This window comes from Nansenia antarctica, assembly GCF_963989245.1.
Source record: "Nansenia antarctica genome assembly, chromosome: 7".
Classification (NCBI taxonomy): Eukaryota; Metazoa; Chordata; class Actinopteri; order Argentiniformes; family Microstomatidae; genus Nansenia; species Nansenia antarctica.
The window spans coordinates 1,912,477-1,933,710 of record NC_137677.1 but is presented as its reverse complement, the minus strand read 5'-3'; the positions used below and the strand labels follow the sequence as shown (position 1 = coordinate 1,933,710).

Genomic DNA, 21,234 nt, shown 5'->3' with positions numbered 1-21,234 from the left:
TTTACAGTTACCTCTGACATTTGGTACTAACCCCTATCGGCCAGTAAGGGAGGCCTGTGGTAAGTAAGGGAAATGGTATTTGTTTGTCCTCTCGTCACTGAAACTTGTACTGGAATGCACTTATATAGCGCCTTTTTTTCTGCTCCAAAGCGCTTTACAACAGCCTCTCATTCACCCATTCACACACCCATTCACACACCAATGGCGGCAAGCTGCCATGCAAGGTGCCGGCCTGCTCACTGGGAGCAATTTTGGGGTTCAGTGTCTTGCCCAAGGACACTTCGACATGTGGCCAGCCGGGGCTCGAACCGCTGATCTGCCAACCTTGTGATCATTAGACGGCGACTCTACCTCCTGCGCCACAGCCGCCCCACACATACTCATAAGCCCTGTCTAGCACACTCACCTAAAGTGACTTACACAGGCTTTGACTGACAGCCTGAGATGTGGGGGTGAGACCGCCCTCCATTTCTTATCAGTTTATTGTGCCTGTGACAAGAGGGTCAAAATGAACCCGGGCCACTCTGTCTCTCACACAGGGGAGACAGGAAGCACCAGAGACGGGACAGGCAATGGTGAAAGAACAGAATTGGGATTTTGATCATCTCAAGTGCAGAGAGAAATAATAATTTAGAAAACAGAGATAAGAATCATCGTATTTCCAACTGACCCTGTAGATCTGGTAATAATGTGACTTCTTCTGGAGTGAGAACGGATTCATCTAACGTTGTGTTTAAGAGCCAAACAACTGCCTGCCGACTACCAGGTGTGCAGCGATAGAAAAAGCGGCAGCTGTGTCTCAGGAGGTAGAGCCGCTGTCTAATGATCGTAAGGTTGGCAGATCAGCGGTTCGAGCCCCGACTGGCCACATGTCGAAGTGTCCTTGGGCAAGACACTGAACCCCAAATTGCTCCCAGTGAGCGGGCCGGCGCCTTGCATGGTAGCTTGCCGCCATTGGTGTGTGAATGTGTGTGTGAATGGGTGAATGAGAGGCCGTTGTAAAGCGCTTTGGATAAAGGCGCTATATAAGTGCAGTCCATTAAAAAGACCTTTCTCTGTACACACTGTCATGTGTGGTTCACGTTACTGTGTATGACACATTCCTGGTGTACTATGCACAAACATATTATGACTCACTCTATACACAACCCTTTTTCCATCCTTCTTGCCACTCACTACTCTACTGGGATGCTTGTAGCTGCATACAGTTCTCACATCCTACTCAATCATGTCGACCCTCCCCTCCTCTCTCCTCTCCTCCCCTCCCCTCCCCTCTCCTCTCCCCTCCCCTCCCCTCCCCTCCCCTCCCCTCCCCTCCCCTCCCCTCCCCTCCCCTCCCCTCCCCTCCCCTCTCCTCTCCTCTCCTCTCCTCTCCTCTCCTCTCCTCTCCTCTCCTCTCCTCTCCTCTCCTCTCCTCTCCTCTCCTCTCCTCTCCTCTCCTCTCCTCTCCCCTCCCCTCCCCTCCCCTCCCCTCCCCTCCCCTCCCCTCCCCTCTCCTTTCTTCCCCTCGCCTCTCCTCCCCTCCCCTCCCCTCCCCTCTCCTCCCCTCTCCTCCCCTCTTCTCTCCTCCCCTCTCCTCCCCTCCCCTCTCCTCCCCTCTTCTCTCCTCCCCTCCCCTCCCCTCCCCTCCCCTCTCCTCCTCTCTCCTCTCCTCTCCAAGTCTACTCTGAGCATGTGAAAGACAGCAACAGAGCCGTGGTAGTGTGTGTGTGTGTGTGTGTGTGTGTGTGTGTGTGTGTGTGTGTGTGTGTGGCGTGTGCACTCTCTCACAACTCAAACTGGATCAACGCAGAGAGACAAGACAATAGAAATCCATTCACAAGTTCACAGGTCAGCCTCAATTCTGTGACAGCATGTTCTGAATCCACCAAGACAAAGGGACCGTGGGGGAGAGAGTGTCGCAGCCTCACGGGTGTCTTAAAAGTTTCCGGAATGAAATGACAAACGCAGTGGAGATATTCTCGTTAGTTTATTACACGATGTGATAGAACCACTCTAGCATTAGTATTCCATCACGATCTGTTCTGATTATTGCGTCGCAACAGCCTGATTATATGATGCTCATACTGATGGCTTTATTACCCAAATCCCCCACTCTCAGAAGACCGGAAAATTAATTATGCATTTCGGAGGCTAATCAAGTGAAAAGTTCAGAATTTCTCTTGGGAGTCGTTTTGTAGCTACACTGACCTGTCCTGCTTATTGTATAATCTACAGTCTAGATGAGACACGTGAATGGTGATAGGGGCACCCCCACACCTCTTCCTCTCTCTGTCAATTACAATGTTTGTAATTGTTCTATTAAATCATATAGGAAGGAATCCATCTTCTATCATTCAAATGTATCCATGGCTTTAGCGCATTGTTTTTCTTTTTAAACCACAACATTTAAGCTTTTTAAACGATAACACTGTTTTTTACTATTATTTTTTAAATGACTGGACTTTTTAAACAGGCACTACATTTTATAAACACTGCTATGTCTGTCTGTCTGTTTTTATTGTATGTATTCATGTATGTGACCTATGTGTGTTTTTAATGTGGAAACTGTATTCTTGAGCTGCACTTCTGCCTGTCGAAGGAGAATTTCTGTCACTGTGTGACAGACAATAAAGCTATCTTGAATCTTGAATGGCTATGACTATATCAAGAAGAGTCTGCGAGACATCCGAGGGATTCCACTCACTAACAAAACATGGATATGTAGCGAAGCACTTTGGCCGTGAACACGACAATATTAAAGTGTTGTGCTAGAGGGCAGAGGAGATGGCTTTCTTTCTCCAATAAAACCATCATGATGCCACGGCACCTAAGGTGAACCCGGTGTATCTGTGCTGGCCGTGACTTGTTTATATGCAGAGGGAAATGAATTGATCTGAATATTGTATTTCCCAGGCAGGCAGGCAGGCAGGGAGGCAGGGAGGCGTCTCTAGTGTGCCTGGGCGCTCGCTGAGTGGGAGGTGTTCCCCGCAGGGTTCAAACAGCGCCAGGGGGCCCTGCTGGCTTCCTCTCTGTTCCCACCTCGGCGGGACTTATTGGGTTTCAGTCCGCGGTTGCCTAGGACAACTGAGTGACCCAGACATTTAAAAATAGTCACCACGGCGGTGTGGTCAGACGTTCAGGCCGTCATCTCAAACTTGCATCTCGTTAATGAGGAGAGTTGTTTATCATCGTTTGATGTTTTATGAGTCGTTCACAGCCAGTTTACCATGTCGTGAGCTTAGAATGATAAGGTTCTATCTCCGTTTAGAATGATAAGGTTCTATCTCCGTTTAGAATGATAAGGTTCTATCTCCGTTTAGGGTAGTTCAGAGATATTGAGCGTCAAAGTTTTTACATTCCGTTATGTTTTGTGAGATGGAACCTTTGTATTTTATGAATTACTAACTCAAAAATGTCAACATTTAAAAAATAACACCACACAGGCATTAATAAACACCTAATGGATCAGATTATGTAAACAACTAAATTCTGACCAAAAATTGAGATACATGTAGAACCTTATAATTCTAACAGCATTCTGTTTACCAGTGCTGGGGAAAAGTGGTGCAATGAGGGGACAGTGACTATATAGTTATTATCTTTGTGAATATTGGTGTTGTTTGTGTGTGAGCGTGTGCATGACTGGCATACAGACATGGAACTACAGCACACGGAAAGAGAGGAAATACTGTATAAAGTAAAAGCGTTCATTTTGATACTATGCCCAGAAATATTGTACTGTGAGTTCAAAACCCTCCTATAATCAAGCTCTAGGCATTACAAAACGAACCAGTCATTCTCACAGCCATATGCATTTTTTAGGAGCCTAGTAGCTAAATGGTAAATGTCTTGAGTTCATCATTCATAAGAGACATGAAATTCACAAAACGGTTGGCTTGTCTTTCGCTTGGCTTATGATTGCCTGAATGTATCATCACATAATGGCTTATAATTGGATTGAGACTATTTTAGTAACATGGAATGTTTGTCGTATAAGTACAGCCGATTTTCTGTTTGAATGGACAGACATTATTTTGAATCTAGAGAAATGTTTTCTTCATCCAGGGTACCAGCGATGTTCCAGACTGCTGGAGAGAGAAAGCCGAGTGAGAGAGAGAGGGAGAGAGAGAGAGAGACACACAGAGAGAGAGAGAGACAGAGAGAGACAGAGAGAGAGAGAGAGAGAGAGAGAGAGACAGAGAGAGAGATAGAGAGACAGACAGAGAGAGAGAGAGAGAGAGACAGAGGGAGAGAGAGACAGAGGGAGAGAGAGAGAGACAGAGAGAGACAGAGAGAGAGAGAGAGAGAGAAAGAGAGACAGACACAGAGAGAGAGAGAGAGAGAGACAGAGAGAGAGTGAGAGAGATAGAGAGAGAGAGAGAGAGAGAGAGAGAGAGAGAGAGAGAGAGAGAGAGAGAGGAGAGAGAGAGACAGAGAGAGCGCGAGAGAGATAGAGAGAGAGAGACAGAGAGAGAGAGAGAGAGAGACAGACACTGCTATTTACTTTCAGGCACAACAAAGAAGAAATGCAACTTCTTCTTATCTTCTACCACAATGTCGACGTTGTTGAAAATGTACTGCAAAAGGACGTGTGGGTATAGGTTATGTTTGAGGCTTTGCTTATCACCCACTAGTAACAAAATCTAGTTACGGCATTCAGCTTTGGCCATGGGATGTCTTTGTGCAGGAAAACAGTGTGCATGAGGGTGTACTGGAATGAAGGGAAAATAAACCTTCAGGGAATGAAATCTAAAAATGCTTTTAACAAACTCTCTCCTCCAGAAGTGAACCCATATTCCTCAAAAAGCCAAGTGGAGTATGATTTTTTTTTACATAACAGAAGATTGTGTTGTGATGAGACGAGGTTTACGGGCTTCAGTTGCTTATCTTTAACACTAGAACAGCCGTGCCTTTTTTACCTACTAGTAGAGCCTCTTTACAATGCTCGAGCTGCTATTTACACACAACGACCACTAGTTGGCCGCTTGTAAATTAGCCTGCTTCCTACACAGAAAAACGGTAAAATAGCTTTATATTAGTTTATCCTGATGTGATCTTGAAAATGTAAGGATACTGGGTGGTCGAACGCACATATCTAGGACAAGTCATGAAAGGAGAGTTCTGAAATTTGATCGAGTGCAAATATATAACATGTTTCTTAACTCACGGCTGTTCTAGTGAGTCGCTGCCTCACTGCCATGGCGTCAGGGGGGATGACAGCGATTGTCTTTAGGGAGAACTTGTGTCCTCTTGATAGACTTTAATGACAGGACTCACACAGGAGTCAGAATCAGACCAAGTGCATACCTGCCAGATCCAATACGCAGCCAACTAACAGGTGGCTAACAGTGGTCCAAACCACCAGATACTGTCCACACCTGTCAACCAGTGCTCCTTCAACAAGGACCATACAGTATATTCATGAAAAGAAAAAAGAAAAGAAGATAAATGGTGCCCAATGTGCAGATCTATAAGTTCATACAGGGTTCCCGCGCTGGTCTTAAAAAGCCTTAAAGTCTAAAATCCAGCAATCCGATTTATAAGGCCTAAAAAGGTCTTACATTTCAGTTATTCAGTGTAAAAATGAGGTGCTAGGTCTTAAAAATGAGATCCTGCAAGGAAATCAGTCCGACCACGTCTATTTACCCCGGAAATGAATCAAGGTGGAACCAAAAAAAAGCCAATTTGCTTCCTTTTTTGAAATCCCTAATTTCATCACCACGAGGATGACAAAAAGCTATCGTATGGTGTCGCGAATTGGTCTAAATTTCTATTCAAAGAGGTCTAAAAAAGGTCTAAAAAGGTCTTAAATTTGACTTGTTGAAACTTGTAGGAACCCTGTTCGTAGTATTCTATCAACAGGAAAAATAAGAATATGCAGACAGGGTAGCGCTGCCTTTCATTCACATACAGGTATGTTTCAGGCCTCTCCCCATTACTTATCCTTTTATAGTGTAATGCTAAATGTCAAGTGGGTTCACTTTATAAATATTTCATATAACATTTGGAATGTATCCAGGAAGGCACTTTGTGAGTGGCAGGACAAAGAGGCAGGTGCTATTGCCCCGTTTGTCCCCCCTGTGCACGTGCCTGGTCCCCTGGTGAGAGGCACTGGATGGCTCTGGCTTCCACTGAATGACTCTGGCTTCCCCCTCCCCCCACCCCCAAGTCTGCCCAGGACTGAATATGCACTGGACTCACTGTAAAAACTCTGCACTGCACTTTATATATGTAGCACTATCCAATGCACTGTTGTCTGTCCTGTGTTGTCCTGTTTTTTGCATTTGTTTTTGGATACACGTGAAAAAAAGCATAAACGCTCTTACTGTAATGCCAATTCCTACATGTGTATGCATGATGGCAATAAACGTTATCTGAATCTGAATCTGAAATGGTCTTATGGTCTCTCTCTCTCACTCCCCAGGAAGTGGTTGGAGTTTTTTTGTCAAAAACGTAGTTTTTTACATACCTAATCTGATCCATTAGGTGTTCATTAATGCCTGTGTTGTGTTAGTTTTAAAATGTTGACATTTTTTAGTTAGTAATTAATAAAATACAAAGGTTCCATCTCACAAAACATAATGGAATGTAAAAACGTTGACGCTCAATATCTCTGAACTGCCCTAAACGGAGATAGAACCTTATAATTCTAAGCTCACGATTTTCAGACAGTAATTTGTCACAGTGCACATACGATGCTGCAACATTTCCTGATAGTTTACTGGATGCGTAGGTATAGTCCAACCAAAGGTCTAATATAAGGGGTGGTGGTGGCCTACCAGGCCTAGTGGGTAGTGAGTTGTACTGGCGATCAGAAGGCCATGAGTTCAACCACCTAGGATCCCTCCACCACTAGTGTACCCTTGGCTAAGGCACTTAGCACTAAGTTACTCCAGGGAGACTGTCCCTGTAAGCTCTAATTGTAAGTCACTTTGGATAAAAGCAGTGGATTCAACGGGGGTGTCCGTCTTTGAAATAGCAGGGCTTATGTGTGGTGGGGCTTATGTTGGCAATGTGAGAGTGCAAAGGACACGGTGGGGAGGACGAGTGCACAGCAAATCATGTAGGTAGCAAAGGTTGGTGCTCTCCACGTTTTACGCATCACTGGTTTGTATGGAGTAAAACTACACTAATAGAGATTCACCAGACACCAAACATTGTCTATGATACACACTGCATGGTCAATCTACAGTGATCACACGCACACACACACGCACGCACACACGCACGGACACACGCACTACACATGCATTTCTATGGTGACCTGCTTTCTACCCCAAAAGAACAGACGATGTATATTCTAAATGGGCGAGCGAACACTGCAAGCTGTCCGTTGGATCATTACACAGTTTGAGGAGTGAGCCTTATGGGCGATGAAGTGTGGCGGGGCTTAGGGACAGAACAGAAAAGAAAGACTTGGTGTATTTCTGCTCCGGTTCTGTTCTGTGGGAACTGACTGCAGGGGAGGGATGGGATGGGGGGCCGAGTCGACTGAGGACACTCCGTCCCCTGGTCCCTGTCTGTTCTCTGCGGGGTATTAACTGTGTTTTGTGTTGGTTACGACCTGCTGGAACCGCTAAGCCCTACTCTCTTTCATATCATTGTTAACTGTAATCCCAAGGCTTTTAAAATGGCACGTTGAGGTGCGGCTTAAAGCGACCTGGTTGGTTCGATGTCGTTGCAACAACATCCCTGTTTTATTCCCCCATTTCTCTCTCTCACACACACAAAACCAACGCATGCACATAAAAGAAACAAGCATGCAAAAGTCTACATACTGAATACATACAGTTAAACAAATATTATGAGAAGAATATCAACAAGGAACCTATGCCTGTCCCTTCCTTCAAGCATGCAGTCTACGACATTCCACTGCATTGCTTGTTCAGTGAGATATTAGCATAACACTGAATACTAAATAGCTTTGAACCAGCAGGGACAATTACATGTAAATGTCATCGTAGCTAAATCCCTTTCTTCAGAGCCATATTTACCGTTCCCCAATTATAGCGCTGACCACCAGGGGTCCTAGCCCCCTGTGCAACAGAGGACGTGTGAGAGAGAGTGATTCCTGTTTGACAATGATTGGGCACACAGGGTGCATTCCAATTACAGAAGCCTATTTGCTTAGAATGATGATGCCCCCATACATGCTCTTGAATTAGGATTGTTTGATTAGTTAATTGGCTGTAAATTATCCATGTAAGCATACGTTGTCCATCGTTTTAAAGGACCTTAATAATTGTCTTAGTTAATCCTGAGCAGCACAACACAAACAGCAAAACACAAAAGGAAGCAGAGCGCAAGTGACAATGAGAAGCCCCGTCAATGGAGAAAATAAAGCAGGGAATATATTCACAGTGCATCGATAGCCACATAGCATAACAATGAACCCTCCCTCTACATTGTATTGTCTAAGCTGTTGTTCGTATTGTCTTACACTTCTCTACCATGAAGGAGGACAGCGCAGGTCACATCTCACATTCTTCATAATTCCTGAAGCATAACGAATTCTCCTTGAGACACCATGACGCTATTTAATTACAAACTGAAACTCCATTAAAATAACTAAAAACAATCAAACACTGACAACTGAATTCCCCTCGGAAAAAAAATGCAACTGGAAATTAGCTTGTCACACTGAAAAGGAAGACGCACGTCCTTAATAGCACCTAAACATACGCAGCTACGCTGAACGCAGAGATGACAGAAGCCTCACAGCAGAAACACTTGGCACAGAACAATTGATTCATTCGCTTACACAAACTGAACATCCTATATCTAGGATATCGGGGCGTCTGTGGCGCAGGAGGTAGAGGCGCCGTCTAATGATCACAAGGTTTGCAGATCGGCGGTTCGAGCCCCGGCCGGCCACATGAAGTGTCCTTGAGCAAGACACTGAACCCCAAAATTGCTCCTAGTGAGCGGGCCGGCGCCTTGCATGGCAGCTTGCCGCCATTGGTGTGTGAATGTGTGTGTGAATGGGTGAATGAGAGGCCGTTGTAAAGCGCTTTGGAGCAGCTTTGGAGCAGCAAAAAAGGCGCTATATAAGTGCAGTCCATTTACCATTTAACCATATCTACAGTATGGTTAGAATATTCAAACATCTTCAGCAATTTCCAAACTGAACGTAAGAACATAACATGTGATACTCGATTTGTTTACTGTGATTTTTTTTTTACATGACCCGAATCCTGAATGTGTACTGTGAGTGATGACACCAGATGGACATCTCTAGACAGTGACAGACCAAACGGCTGACTGTCTGACACTATTACTGTATGAAGTGCAAACATTACCCCTCTCACTGCTGTTGTACTTGTAGCTTTTGCCCAGAGACAGAAAGTGAGTTATTTATTATTATGGAGATGGTACTGTAAGATACATTGCAGTGTGACTATCTGAGCAACGTGTATGTTATTGCTTTTAAACGTTTTCTACTGTGAGCTGTGACAACTCATAACACTGAAGTAAAAGACTTCTGAAATTAATAAGATTGGTAAACTGTATTATCTTAGTATGGTTTAATATTCTCATTGTTTACGTTTAGTGCAAACCTAAAGGCATTATTCTCCACCATGCAGTATACAGTGTATACTCTATAGTCTATACAGTGCCCCTGAAATACTAATGCCAGCAGAGATCACCGTAGGCCCTTTGGGCTCCTTGAAGAAATGTTTGATTTCTGTTTGCCTCAGCGATTTCTTCTTATTGAAAGTTTCCTCTCTGATACTCAAACCTCAACCCCCTGACCCCAGCCTAAACGCCCCCCTCCTGAGCATTCTTTACCAGGACCATACTCGTCCACTCTTCAAACTCACTGAACACTCCTAAGCACACCCAAGATTCCCTTTCTTTTCTGTCTGTCTCTTGATTGTACAAAAGGTGAACTCTTAGCCTCCTCTCCCACCACCTATTTCAACATACTTCCTCTTTGAACTCTCTCCCTCAGTCCTCTCTCTCTCTTTACCTCTCGAAGCTCTCCCCTCACATATCCTCTAAGCTCCCTCCTCTCCCACTCCCATCTCTTTCCCCCCCTATTCCACTTGGACTTATCCCCTCAGACAATGAGGGGTTAGCCTCACACCACCGCTCCGCAGCTCTCCAGTGACCCGCTGGTTAAAGCTGGATATAAACTCCTGCCTCGGGAAGCTAGCCTCTGGCCTGGAACAGATGGGCTGAACGGAAGTACACACAACGCTGATTACAGAATTGAGATGTGAAAAGAGGATGTGGGTATTTGTGTGTGTGTGTGTGTGTGTGTGTATGGATGCCACAGTCTAATTTCCTTACAAGAAACAATAATATGTGGCCTGGGGTGGTCCAGTGGTCTAGAACCGCGGTCTACAGTGCACACATATTATGCCCATGTCGGCATGGGTTCTAATCCGGCCCCATGCCCTGCTGACATGCCCTCTCTCCCTTCTTCTCCTTACTTTCCTGTCTGTCTTCACTGAGTCTGTCCAGTGAAATGAAAAATATGAGTGGGACTGACCCACTCAGAAAAAAAAAACTGTAAAAAAGAAACAATAATATTCGTTCACCTACCATATTTATAGAGGATACGGGTCCGATGCTGTTCACTAATATGTCCACGTCTATGACGGTCGGTTTAACTGCGAAAGAAAGAGAGAGAACATCACAACTTCATTCACGTCATTCACAGATCACAGTCAGAGTTCAAGGTTCATATTGACCTGCCCGTGACAGAGAATACCTGGGAAGCTAAGTAAAGGCAGATCAATGTTCAATGATTCAAATTCAATTTGCAGGATGATGTTCCCGAGGCCCCCCTTCCCCAGGGAGCTGTACTATTAAGTAGTGATAATCATGTCCCCTGATTACATGATCTCTGTCACCTAACACTTTGGAACTCTCTGGAACTCTTGATAATCATGTCCCCTGATTCCGCTGTCTGCCAATTTCAGTGATAACATGCGTGACTCAAGTATACGGCACGGTGTCCTTCTTTAGCAATGACAGAGTGACAACAACACATTGATTTGTCTATGGCGAAGGTGGACAAGTGCTACAAGAGCTTAATCAGTGGCATCGAGGAGAAGGGAGCAGGTGATGGGTGTCCATGAGATTAATAATTAGCAGCGGTATGGATCTGTTGACGGCACACGCCTCCGATCCCCAAGCAGCCTGACTCACGGGAGGTGTGGATTAGGGAGTGAGTGAACTGGAATCTTTTTTAACAGGTCGTGACTTTAGAATTATAAGGTTCTATCTCAATTTTTGTCAAAATATTTTTTTTTACATAATCTGATCCATTAGGTGTTTATTAATGCCTGTGTGGTGTTATTTTTAAAATGTTGACATTTTTGAGTTAGTAATTAATAAAATACAAAGGTTCCATCTCACAAAACATAATGGAATGTAAAAACCTTGACGCTCAATATCTCTGAACGACCCTAAACGGAGATAGAACCTTCTCATTCTAAGATCACAAGCTGCCTGCAACTAAAAGGTTAATAAGGAAATAGGCCTTAGACAAAGTTCAACCTACTTGTCTTGAACTTCAGGGTGTTAATGGGATTCTAACTGAACTGTATCACTTTTTCTCAAGATGTTGAACTTTAATTTTAGTGCCCCTGATTGAGATTTATATTGAATTAAAACATCTCTCAATGCAAATATTCCTTTTTGCAAAGAACATAAGAAAAACTCATTTTCTTTACAAAATGTAATGGTAAATGGTAAATGGACTGCACTTTGCTGCTCCAAAGCGCTTTACAACGGCCTCTCATTCACCCATTCACACACCCATTCACACACCCATTCACACACCCATTCACACACACATTCACACACCCATTCACACACCCATTCACACACACACATTCACACACCAATGGCAGCAAGCCGGACGGCTCACTGGGAGCTATTTTGGGGTTCAGTGTCTTGCCCAAGGACACTTCGACATGTGGCCAGCCGGGGCTCGAACCGCCGATCTGCCAACCTTGCGATTATTAGACGGAGACTCTACCTCCTGAGATACACACTTCTCTTCCCTGTCGTGCTAATGACTCTGACCAGCAGAAGCCCACCATAGTGGGGTTAGTTGCTTTGGGACGGCGTTTCCACTGACACCTGTTCTGGCTGTCAGAAGTGGTTTTAAATGAGTCCAGTAGGACAGCGGGCTCAGCGCCATCTGGACGGCTCCATTAGCCACGTCCATGGAGTGACTTTCCTCCAATTAACACAGGTTAATTCTAAGACGTGAAAATGATAATTTCCAAGAATGTGAATTGAAAGACATCGTAGGGGTCATTTCTTGCACCACTTTCATATCGTGAGTTTAGAATGATAAGGTTCTATCTCCGTTTAGAATGATAAGGTTCTATCTCCGTTTAGAATGATAAGGTTCTATCTCCGTTTAGAATGATAAGGTTCTATCTCCGTTTAGAATGATAAGGTTCTATCTCCGTTTAGAATGATAAGGTTCTATCTCAGTTTAGAATGATAAGGACGTTAGAATTAGAAGGCTCTATCTCCATTTTTGTCAAAATTGATTTTTTTACATAATCTGATCCATTAGGTGTTTATTAATGCCTGTGTGGTGTTATTTTTAAAATGTTGACATTTTTGAGTTAGTAATTAATAAAATACAAAGGTTCCATCTCACAGAACATAATGGAATGTAAAAACTTTGACGCTCAATATCTCTGAACTGCCCTAAACGGAGATAGAACATTCTAAACGGAGATAGAACCTTCTCATTCTAAACGGAGATAGAACCTTCTCATTCTAAACGGAGATAGAACCTTCTCATTCTAAACGGAGATAGAACCTTATCATTCTAAACGGAGATAGAACCGTATCATTCTAAACGGAGATAGAACCTTATCATTCTAAACGGAGATAGAACCTTATCATTCTAAACGGAGATAGAACCTTATCATTCTAAGCTTACGAATCGTGTGGTGGTGGATGGTCATTCTTTCGTTTTTTCCTTTTTTTAAAAGAAAATTCCTGCTTTGATCGACACTGAACAGGTTAGAAACTCCACGGGAACTTCAAAGTATGACAAAGAAACCTTGTCAGATCTGACAGAAACTTTTGACAGCCGACCATTTTCACATCACTGCATGTCCAGAACCACAAAAGTGATGCTGCAAGGCTGTGTAATAGAGGTAGTTCTTGAAGAGTGAATAGTTCTATTGAAATACAAGGTTACAATGGAACGCCAGGGGAGACCGCAAGCAAGGCCCTACGAGAACAGAGCCTCAAACTCCAGCAAAGACTCGCAAAGCATGAAAGTGACACTTTTATATTTCAGCGTCTTTGAGCCTCGGAAAAGCGCTATATAAATCTAATGAATTATTATTATTTATTATTATATGACTGCTCTCTGGGCACCACTGACATTTAGTTGATTGTTTATTTCACAGGGACAGTGCATATTAATATACATATGAGACACAAATGCAATATGCCGGAGTTAGCCAATAAGGCTAGTTTAAGTCTGTAGTCCCTGGCCAGATGTTCAGTTCAACAGAGAGCTTAAAAAACAATCATTCATCACATCCTTGACACCTACAAGTCATCTAATAATGGCACATCCCAGGTGCCCAGTGTCGTGTGAGTGGTATATACAGATAACTTTTGGTGAAGTGTTTGGAAGGCAAACACAGCCGCACGCAACCGCTCCCCTCTCCCCTCCAGCCTCGGCCCAGCCAGGCGCTAGCTGTCACCCTGATCTGCTCTGGACAGATGCGCCTCCTCTGCACATGACATTGTTGTTGGCCTCAGACTGAGATTGGGCAGGTCATTACAGCTGAACTGTAGTCTGAGATTGGGCAGGTCATTACAGCTGAACTGTAGTCTGAGATTGGGCAGGTCATTACAGCTGTAGTCTGAATGAAAGACATTTTCTTTACAACAAGCATAACAAACAAATTGCTATTATGCCGCTATGAGTACACCGACCAACGCAACGCAGACCGACCAATGCAGAACTATAAATTGGGAGAGCCCTTGTGTAGGCTACGGCGTAGCCGCGCGTAAATTCGACGCAGAAGTATAAATTGGGCTTTAGGTTCAGGGCTAATCATCATCCTTAGCTTAGCCCCCACTTTAACTGCTACTAAACAAACATGTTAGTCATTATACAACAGTTAGTTCCGACCAAGTAATTTGATTGGACAAGAGGCATTCCATGAGTGCTGATATACGGTATAACAGCACTGGGAATTTTAACTACCGTATATGTATCACTCCGAAATGACCGTTAATATCAAAGTAGCTCGCCTGCAGATGTTTGTGTTCAGGTTACTAGGCAACAGTCCAGTTGCGGAATTTTTTGTTTGTTGACGGAGCCAAAATACGGTAAATGATTAAATAAACAAACAAATCATAATCTGTTGTCACTTATTACTGTTAACTAATAAATTGCGCTGTAGAACTGTTGTATAAAATAAATATCACACTCCGACGGGTTTAGGTTCAGGGCTAACCGACCTGTATCACTTCACTGACGACCCCCCCCCCCTCTCATACAGGCAGAGCTGGGGGTCAAGGGTCAGTGGCCCCAACCTGCCTCTATTTTCCCTTCAATATGTCTCCTGTCATCCTTAGCTTAGCCGCCACTTTAACTGCTACTAAACAAACATGTTAGTCAGTGAGCCTCTGTAAATCTGTGAATCAACAGCAACAAACGTGGTCCTGAGTGTAACAAACGGAATTGAATGAGGAATGCTATCAAACACACATGGTTGTGTTTAGTTCCTTAGTCCATTCGATGCATTACAATGAGCCTGTCCTCTAATGTCTACCTCCACCAGCCTCCACTGCTCTCTACGGTGTGGTGATGTTAATGTGACATGTCAGGCAGATGTCTCTCACCGTCTCAGACTGTCCTTAGAATAGAGACAGAAGTGATGAGTTGGATGGCGTGTAGTTCTCAGGTGTGAGGTCAGACTCAGGGGTGAGGAAAACAGTGCGAGTACTATATGCTGCCTCTGCTACAATACATTCTGTGTCAGACAGCTGACAGTATTCCAGGAGGGTGGAGGTGGAGGTGTTCTTTTGGGAGGGATATTAGCGACAGTATGTCTGGTAAACAACAGGCCATGAGGGAGGAAGCGGAGCAGATTCCAGTGCGGTCCTCTGTGGCTCAGTTGGTAGATCATGGTTCCCCACAATGCTTAGGTTGTGGGTTCGATTCCTCTCTGGGACCATATATACACACTGAAAATGTATGTATGCACTTACTGCACTAATATAAACTTTTCCGAGGCTCAAAGACGCTGACGATATGGGAGAAACGGACAAGCACAGAAACAACAAGCAACAGATAACATTGGCACATAGAACACAGAGATAGCGAACGGGGGGGGGGGGTGGTAGGGGGGGGGAGATGGTTGGGGGTAGGGGAGGCTGTATGCATGTCAGGGGGGGGAGGGGGGGTGGCAGGGTTAGGGGAGATGGGTAGGGGTAGGGGAGGTTATGCGTGTCCGGGGGGGGGGGGCTTAGGGTTAGGGTTAGTGAACAAAAGCGTCATCTAAATGGCATATAATGCTAATAATAATTCTAGTAGGGCATACTGATGCTAACATAGTTCCATTCCTGTAGGGAGACTGCAGTATGTATTCACAAGCCAAGGAGTGATGCACTGCAAAGCTTCTATCAAACTCTGTCAACATCACTGATCCTTTCAATCAAAGTAGATAAATGGTCTGGAAGGAAAAGGAAAGCTGTCACGTATGTTTTGACAGATCTACTCGAATGATCAAACAATTCATTTCTAAGGGATACAAACAGAAATCACCTCAGCATCAACAAGCTATTATTTAGAAAGACATTTTCAAGCAAAACGCAGAGTGCACATATCCATTTAGCGATTATCACTAAGACAGATAGGATGTTGCGATGGTCAACGATATTGAATTTGACGATACTTGGAATACATACTGTAGTTCTCTCGTTAGCATGCGGTTCAACCTCACACTCCGAAGTCTCAAGAGAGAGAAAAATGCTCTCGGTGTTGCTTTGTTCCATTTCTGACACTAGATGCACTTGCATTAAGTATTCTGTAATAGTATAGTATATATGTTACGGTACATGTGGGAAAACTAGGGTTAGGGTTAGGTGCTAGGGTGCTACGGTTAAGGTTAGGGGTAGGGTTAGACATCCCAACATGTACCAAGTCACCCTAGCACCTAACCCTAACCCTAGTTTTCCCACATGTACCGTATTCCCACATGTACCGTAACATATACACCTTAATGTCCCTTTTATATTCTACAACAGACTCATTTCTATTAGTCAGAGATGCTCCCTGGATGAGCCGTATTTAGATGGCTTAAGTGAGGAACAGAGTTCTCTGGTTACAGCTTTCACCACTTCTCACAACATCTCATCTGATCTGAGAAAGACAAAACGTAGGGATGTGAATGCCTCTAGCTCCAACAATGTTTGTTCCAGTTTCACCCAAACCCCCCCCTGCATCACCACAACAAGTTATGATTTCTCTTGACTGTCAGTGAGAGTGTCGTCACACCTAAGCACCAATCGCCCTGCTTTCTCACCTCTTGTCTTGACCTAGCAAATGAAGCCTGAAGTCAAGGCCATGGACAGTAAACCTTCAAGTCATGCTCAATGGCCCACAGTCCATCCAGTTCCACTCATAGGGCTTTCACACCGGCAGTTCCGAACGCCGGTTCGCGTTCGCGTTCGGAAACCTCCGAATGTTGGCGCTGTCTGGCGAACGATACACTGGTATGAACGCGGGCTCGTTCGCCAGACAGCGCCAACGTTCGGAGGTTTCCGTACGCGAACGCGAACGCGAACGCGAACCGGCGTTCGGAACTGCCGGTGTGAAAGCCTATCACTGACCACAAACATTCATGTGGTGTCTTCTAGATTCTACTCCACTTTCCATGAGTGATTGCGACACGTCCCACTCTGCCTGCCTATTGGCTGGTGCTGGTTCCTGTGGGAGCCTGGGCAGAGTGGGTGGGTCGTCAGGCTAAATGGTGTCACCTGGGTTTGGGGAGCTGAGGATGTGTATAAGGTGGGTGTGTCCTCAGCTCTCTCTCTCTTCCTTCCTTCTGCTTTGGCTCCGTTAGGGTTGTTGGTAAGGTCTCAGGGTAGACCCCAGGGTTTACCCCCTAGACCCCATGCAGTTCGCGTATAGAGCCAACAGGTCCGTAGAGGACGCAGTCAACATGGCCCTACACCATGTCCTAAAACATCTGGACACGGCCGGGACCTACGCCAGAATCCTGTTCGTTGACTTCAGTTCGGCATTCAACACCATCTTGCCACCCATACTGGAGTGTGGGCTCTCTGCACTGCAGGTGCCTGACTACACCTGCAGGTGGATCACGAACTTTCTGTCCAACAGGACCCAGCGGGTGAAGCTCGGGAAGTCCATCTCTGAGCTGAGGACCATCAGCACCGGTTCCCCGCAGGGCTGCGTCCTGTCTCCCCTCCTGTTTTCCCTCTACACCAACTGCTGTACCTCCAGCCACCAGTCGGTCAAGCTCCTCAAGTTCGCGGACGATACCACCCTGGTAGGGCTCATCTCCAAGGGGGATGAATCTGCTTACAGGAGCGAGATTGACTTGGTGGTCTCCTGGTGCACCCGGAACAACCTGGAGCTAAATGCTCTTAAGACAGTGGAGCTGATAGTGGACTTCAGGAGGAACCCACCCCCTCCCTCTCCAATCATACTGGGAGGCACTCCAGTCACCACAGTGGAGTCATGCCGCTTCCTTGGGGTGACAGTCTCTCGGGACTTGAAGTGGGGGCCCCACATCAACGCCCTCACAAAAAAGGCCCAGAAGAGACTGTTTTTCCTGAGGCAGCTCAGGAAATTCCACCTTCCTAAGACCACGCTGGTGAACTTCTACACGGCCATCATTGAGTCCATCGTCACCTCCGCCATCATCATCTGGTTCCCCGCTGCAGCGGCCAAGGACAAGGCCAAGCTGCAGCGGGTAATACGCTCGGCGGAGAGGGTGATTGGCTGCCCTTTGCCCCCCCTTGAGGCCCTGTTTAAAAGTAGGGCTTTGGGGAGGGCCAGGAAGATCATGGCTGACCCCGCACACCCAGGACACGGTCTCTTCGCCCCGCTCCCCTCAGGCAGGAGGGTGCGGTCCATAAATACTGTGAAGGTCCGACACACCAACAGCTTTTTCCCCACAGCCATCCGGCTCCTAAATGCCGCTGGCCCCCCCCCCCTGACCTGACCCCTATCTATCTACCCTCCCTCCACCCCCACCCAGAGAGCTTTGCACTGTCTGGATATGAACACTTGAACACTTGAATCTCTGCACTTATATTTATATTAATTATGACTCTTGCACTTTGATGTTGGTTTGCACTGTCTTGTCCTGTCTTGCACCTGTCCTTCTGTAAACCGTGCTCCATGGTACCAAACCAAATTCCTAACATGTTTACATGTCATGGCAATAAAAGTCTTCTGATTCTGATTCTGATTCTGATTCCGGGTACCAAGTTTTGGGGGGCTTTTAGTTTTACACTACATACATCCATACACCCCTTACACATACAACATACACTCTACAACCATTCACTCATGGCATACACTACTGACTCTTATCCATATTCATATACATATGTTATTTAGTTTATTTTGGCTTATTTACCTAAATAAAACTTAAGTTGTATCATTTAAACACATGTGTGGACTTATTTGCCAATTCAATTCAACTTTATTCTCCATGTGCAGTGCACTAGGAACATGACTTGGTATTCTACCATGCTAAACAAGCTACAGTACATACAACAACAAGACGACAACACGACAATACTCAAGACAGAATATAATATAATATAAGTACCAATATGAGTGAATATTATGAGTAAAAAGTGCAAGAACATGTGAAGCTCAGCTTCTACCCCAGGGCCATCCAGGCCCTGAACACAGCAAAGACCTAGGTTCTGGGCCCTGGACAGTCTGGACGGATTGATGGCAGCTGCTGGATTGAAAAAATCAGGTGTAGTGCTGAGGCACAAATATGTACATTTCAAGCCTGCAAACTGCAACACTTTAAATGAATGTGCAATAACACTATGTGCAATATGACAATCCTAGTCGTCTTATCTGTACAGTATAGTATAGTGGATAGTGTACATAGCCTTTATTTATGTAAACCAGCTCCTTTCCCTTCTTGTTTTTTTAGTTTTTTTTTTCTTTCCTAGCACCAGGGGAGCCACCCCTCCCAAATTTCGTTGTTTGGTACCTGTACTATAGCAATGACAATAAAGACCATTCATTCATTCATTCATTCATTCATTCATAAAGTGCAAGGTGCAATGATCAGCAATGAATCCCTTCGGGTGTGTGACAGTAATGCTGATAACATAAGGTCACGGAAGGTTCCGGATGGCTGGTGTGAGCTGATCAGTGGGGCCGGGTCATAGAGAGACACATTGTTTGGTGTCTGACAGGAAGCCATTAATCATCATCATAATCATGTGATGGCAGGCAGAGGAGAGGAGAGGGGTTAGCCAGGTGACCTACTGGATCACATCCCCTCCCAGCCCTGAAGCCACTGGACCAGACCTTTACACAGACATAAATGGTAAATGGACTGCACTTATATAGCGCCTTTATCCAAAGCGCTTTACAACGGCCTCTCATTCACCCGTTCACACACACATTCACACACCAGTGGCGGCAAGCTACCATGCAAGGCGCCGGCCGGCCCCGCTCACTGGGAGCAATTTTGGGGTTCAGTGTCTTGCCCAAGGACACTTCGACATGTGGCCAGCCCGGGGTTCGAACCGCCGATCTGCCGACCTTGCGATCATTAGACGGCGGCTCTACCTCCTGAGACACAGCCTCCCCTGACGTAGACCCAGCCACTGGACCAGACCTTTACGCAGACCTAGACCCCAGCCCTGAACAAGCTTTTACAGAGCTCTCCATCCAGCAGTCAACTATATTCCTAGTGGAAGACACTGGGGTTTCCTCCTTCACGTCTCTGGCATCATTACATGAACAACACGTCATAAACAATTCATAGGCGGGATTTCATGCTCAGCTTATAGCGCCGTTTAAAAATCCCAATCTTTTAAATCTGTCAAGCAGCAGCTCTGACATGGCACTCTGTTCGTCATAAACCATTCACGCTTGCGTGCCAAAGTGCACCTCCATCACTGTGCGTCACCCGTCTGTAGAGGCTCGGCGTCTCAGCCAATTAAATCCGGAGCAGGAGTTCCTCTGCCAGGCTTGTCGCCGTCGGGGGCTCTCCTTCTCACGTGAGAACAAATGGCATGCTGGGAAACTTGGCCCACAGAATCCCGGCTGATGATGCCCTCACTGAAAGGCTTCTCACTGTAGATCAGTGGTGTAGTCTAGTGTTTTCTAGTGGGTATACTGTGATTTTTCCCTCCCAGCCTCATATTGTTCATTTCGGAACGCCATAAAAATAAATCTGCGCTCCCTGTCCAAAGTTATATATATATATATATATATATATATGTTACGGTACATGTGGGAAAACTAGGGTTAGGGTTAGGTGCTACGGTGCTAGGGTTAAGGTTAGGGGTAGGATTACGGTTAGGGTTAGACATGCCAGCATGTACCAAGTCGACGTAGCACCTAACCCTAACCCTAGTTTTCCCACATGTACACATGTATATGGAAATCCTTGGCCTTTCCTAGTGGGTATGCAGCGTAGTCCTGCGTATCACGTAGACTACACCACTGGTGTAGGTATATGACTAAATTCAGTGTATGCACATTAGGTCTGTGGTGGATTTTTCACATGGAATCCCAGAAGAGGTCATGTACAGTATGGTGTGAATATCCTGCAAAGCATTCATAGCATTCATAGTTCAGACTCCCAAGCGCTGTATTGAGTTAACCTAATTTGCAATAATATGGTAAATGGTAAATGGACTGCACTTATAGCGCCTTTTTTGCTGCTCCAAAGCTGCTCCAAAGCGCTTTACAACGGCCTCTCATTCACCCATTCACACACCAATGGCGGCAAGCTGCCATGCAAGGCGCTGGCCCGCTCACTGGGAGCAATTTTGGGGTTCAGTGTCTTGCCCAAGGACACTTTGACATGTGGCCAGCTGATGATCTGCCAACCTTGCGATCATTAGACGGCGGCTCTACCTCCTACGCCACAGCCGCCCCTATATTTGATACAGTAAGGAATCCTAATTTTCCCTCTTTTAATGACTATACTCACTCAGTATACTCACTACCCTGAGGTGCTTTATCTGTTCCCCTGGGAACGTTGATGAAAGAGAGTGCCCACAGTT

At 45.4% G+C, this 21,234-nt stretch overlaps 1 protein-coding gene across 1 annotated transcript in view; it reads right to left on the bottom strand.

Moving 5' to 3' along the window:
- Nucleotides 1-21,234, bottom strand: part of gabrg3 (gamma-aminobutyric acid type A receptor subunit gamma3) — a gene marked incomplete at both ends in the record, with an annotated part of 93,049 nt that overhangs the window by 54,321 nt on the left and 17,494 nt on the right. The window contains one exon of the mRNA XM_080536204.1: nt 10,531-10,598. Within this exon, the coding sequence (XP_080392330.1) occupies nt 10,531-10,598 (68 nt within the window). The remainder of the gene's footprint in view (nt 1-10,530; nt 10,599-21,234) is intronic.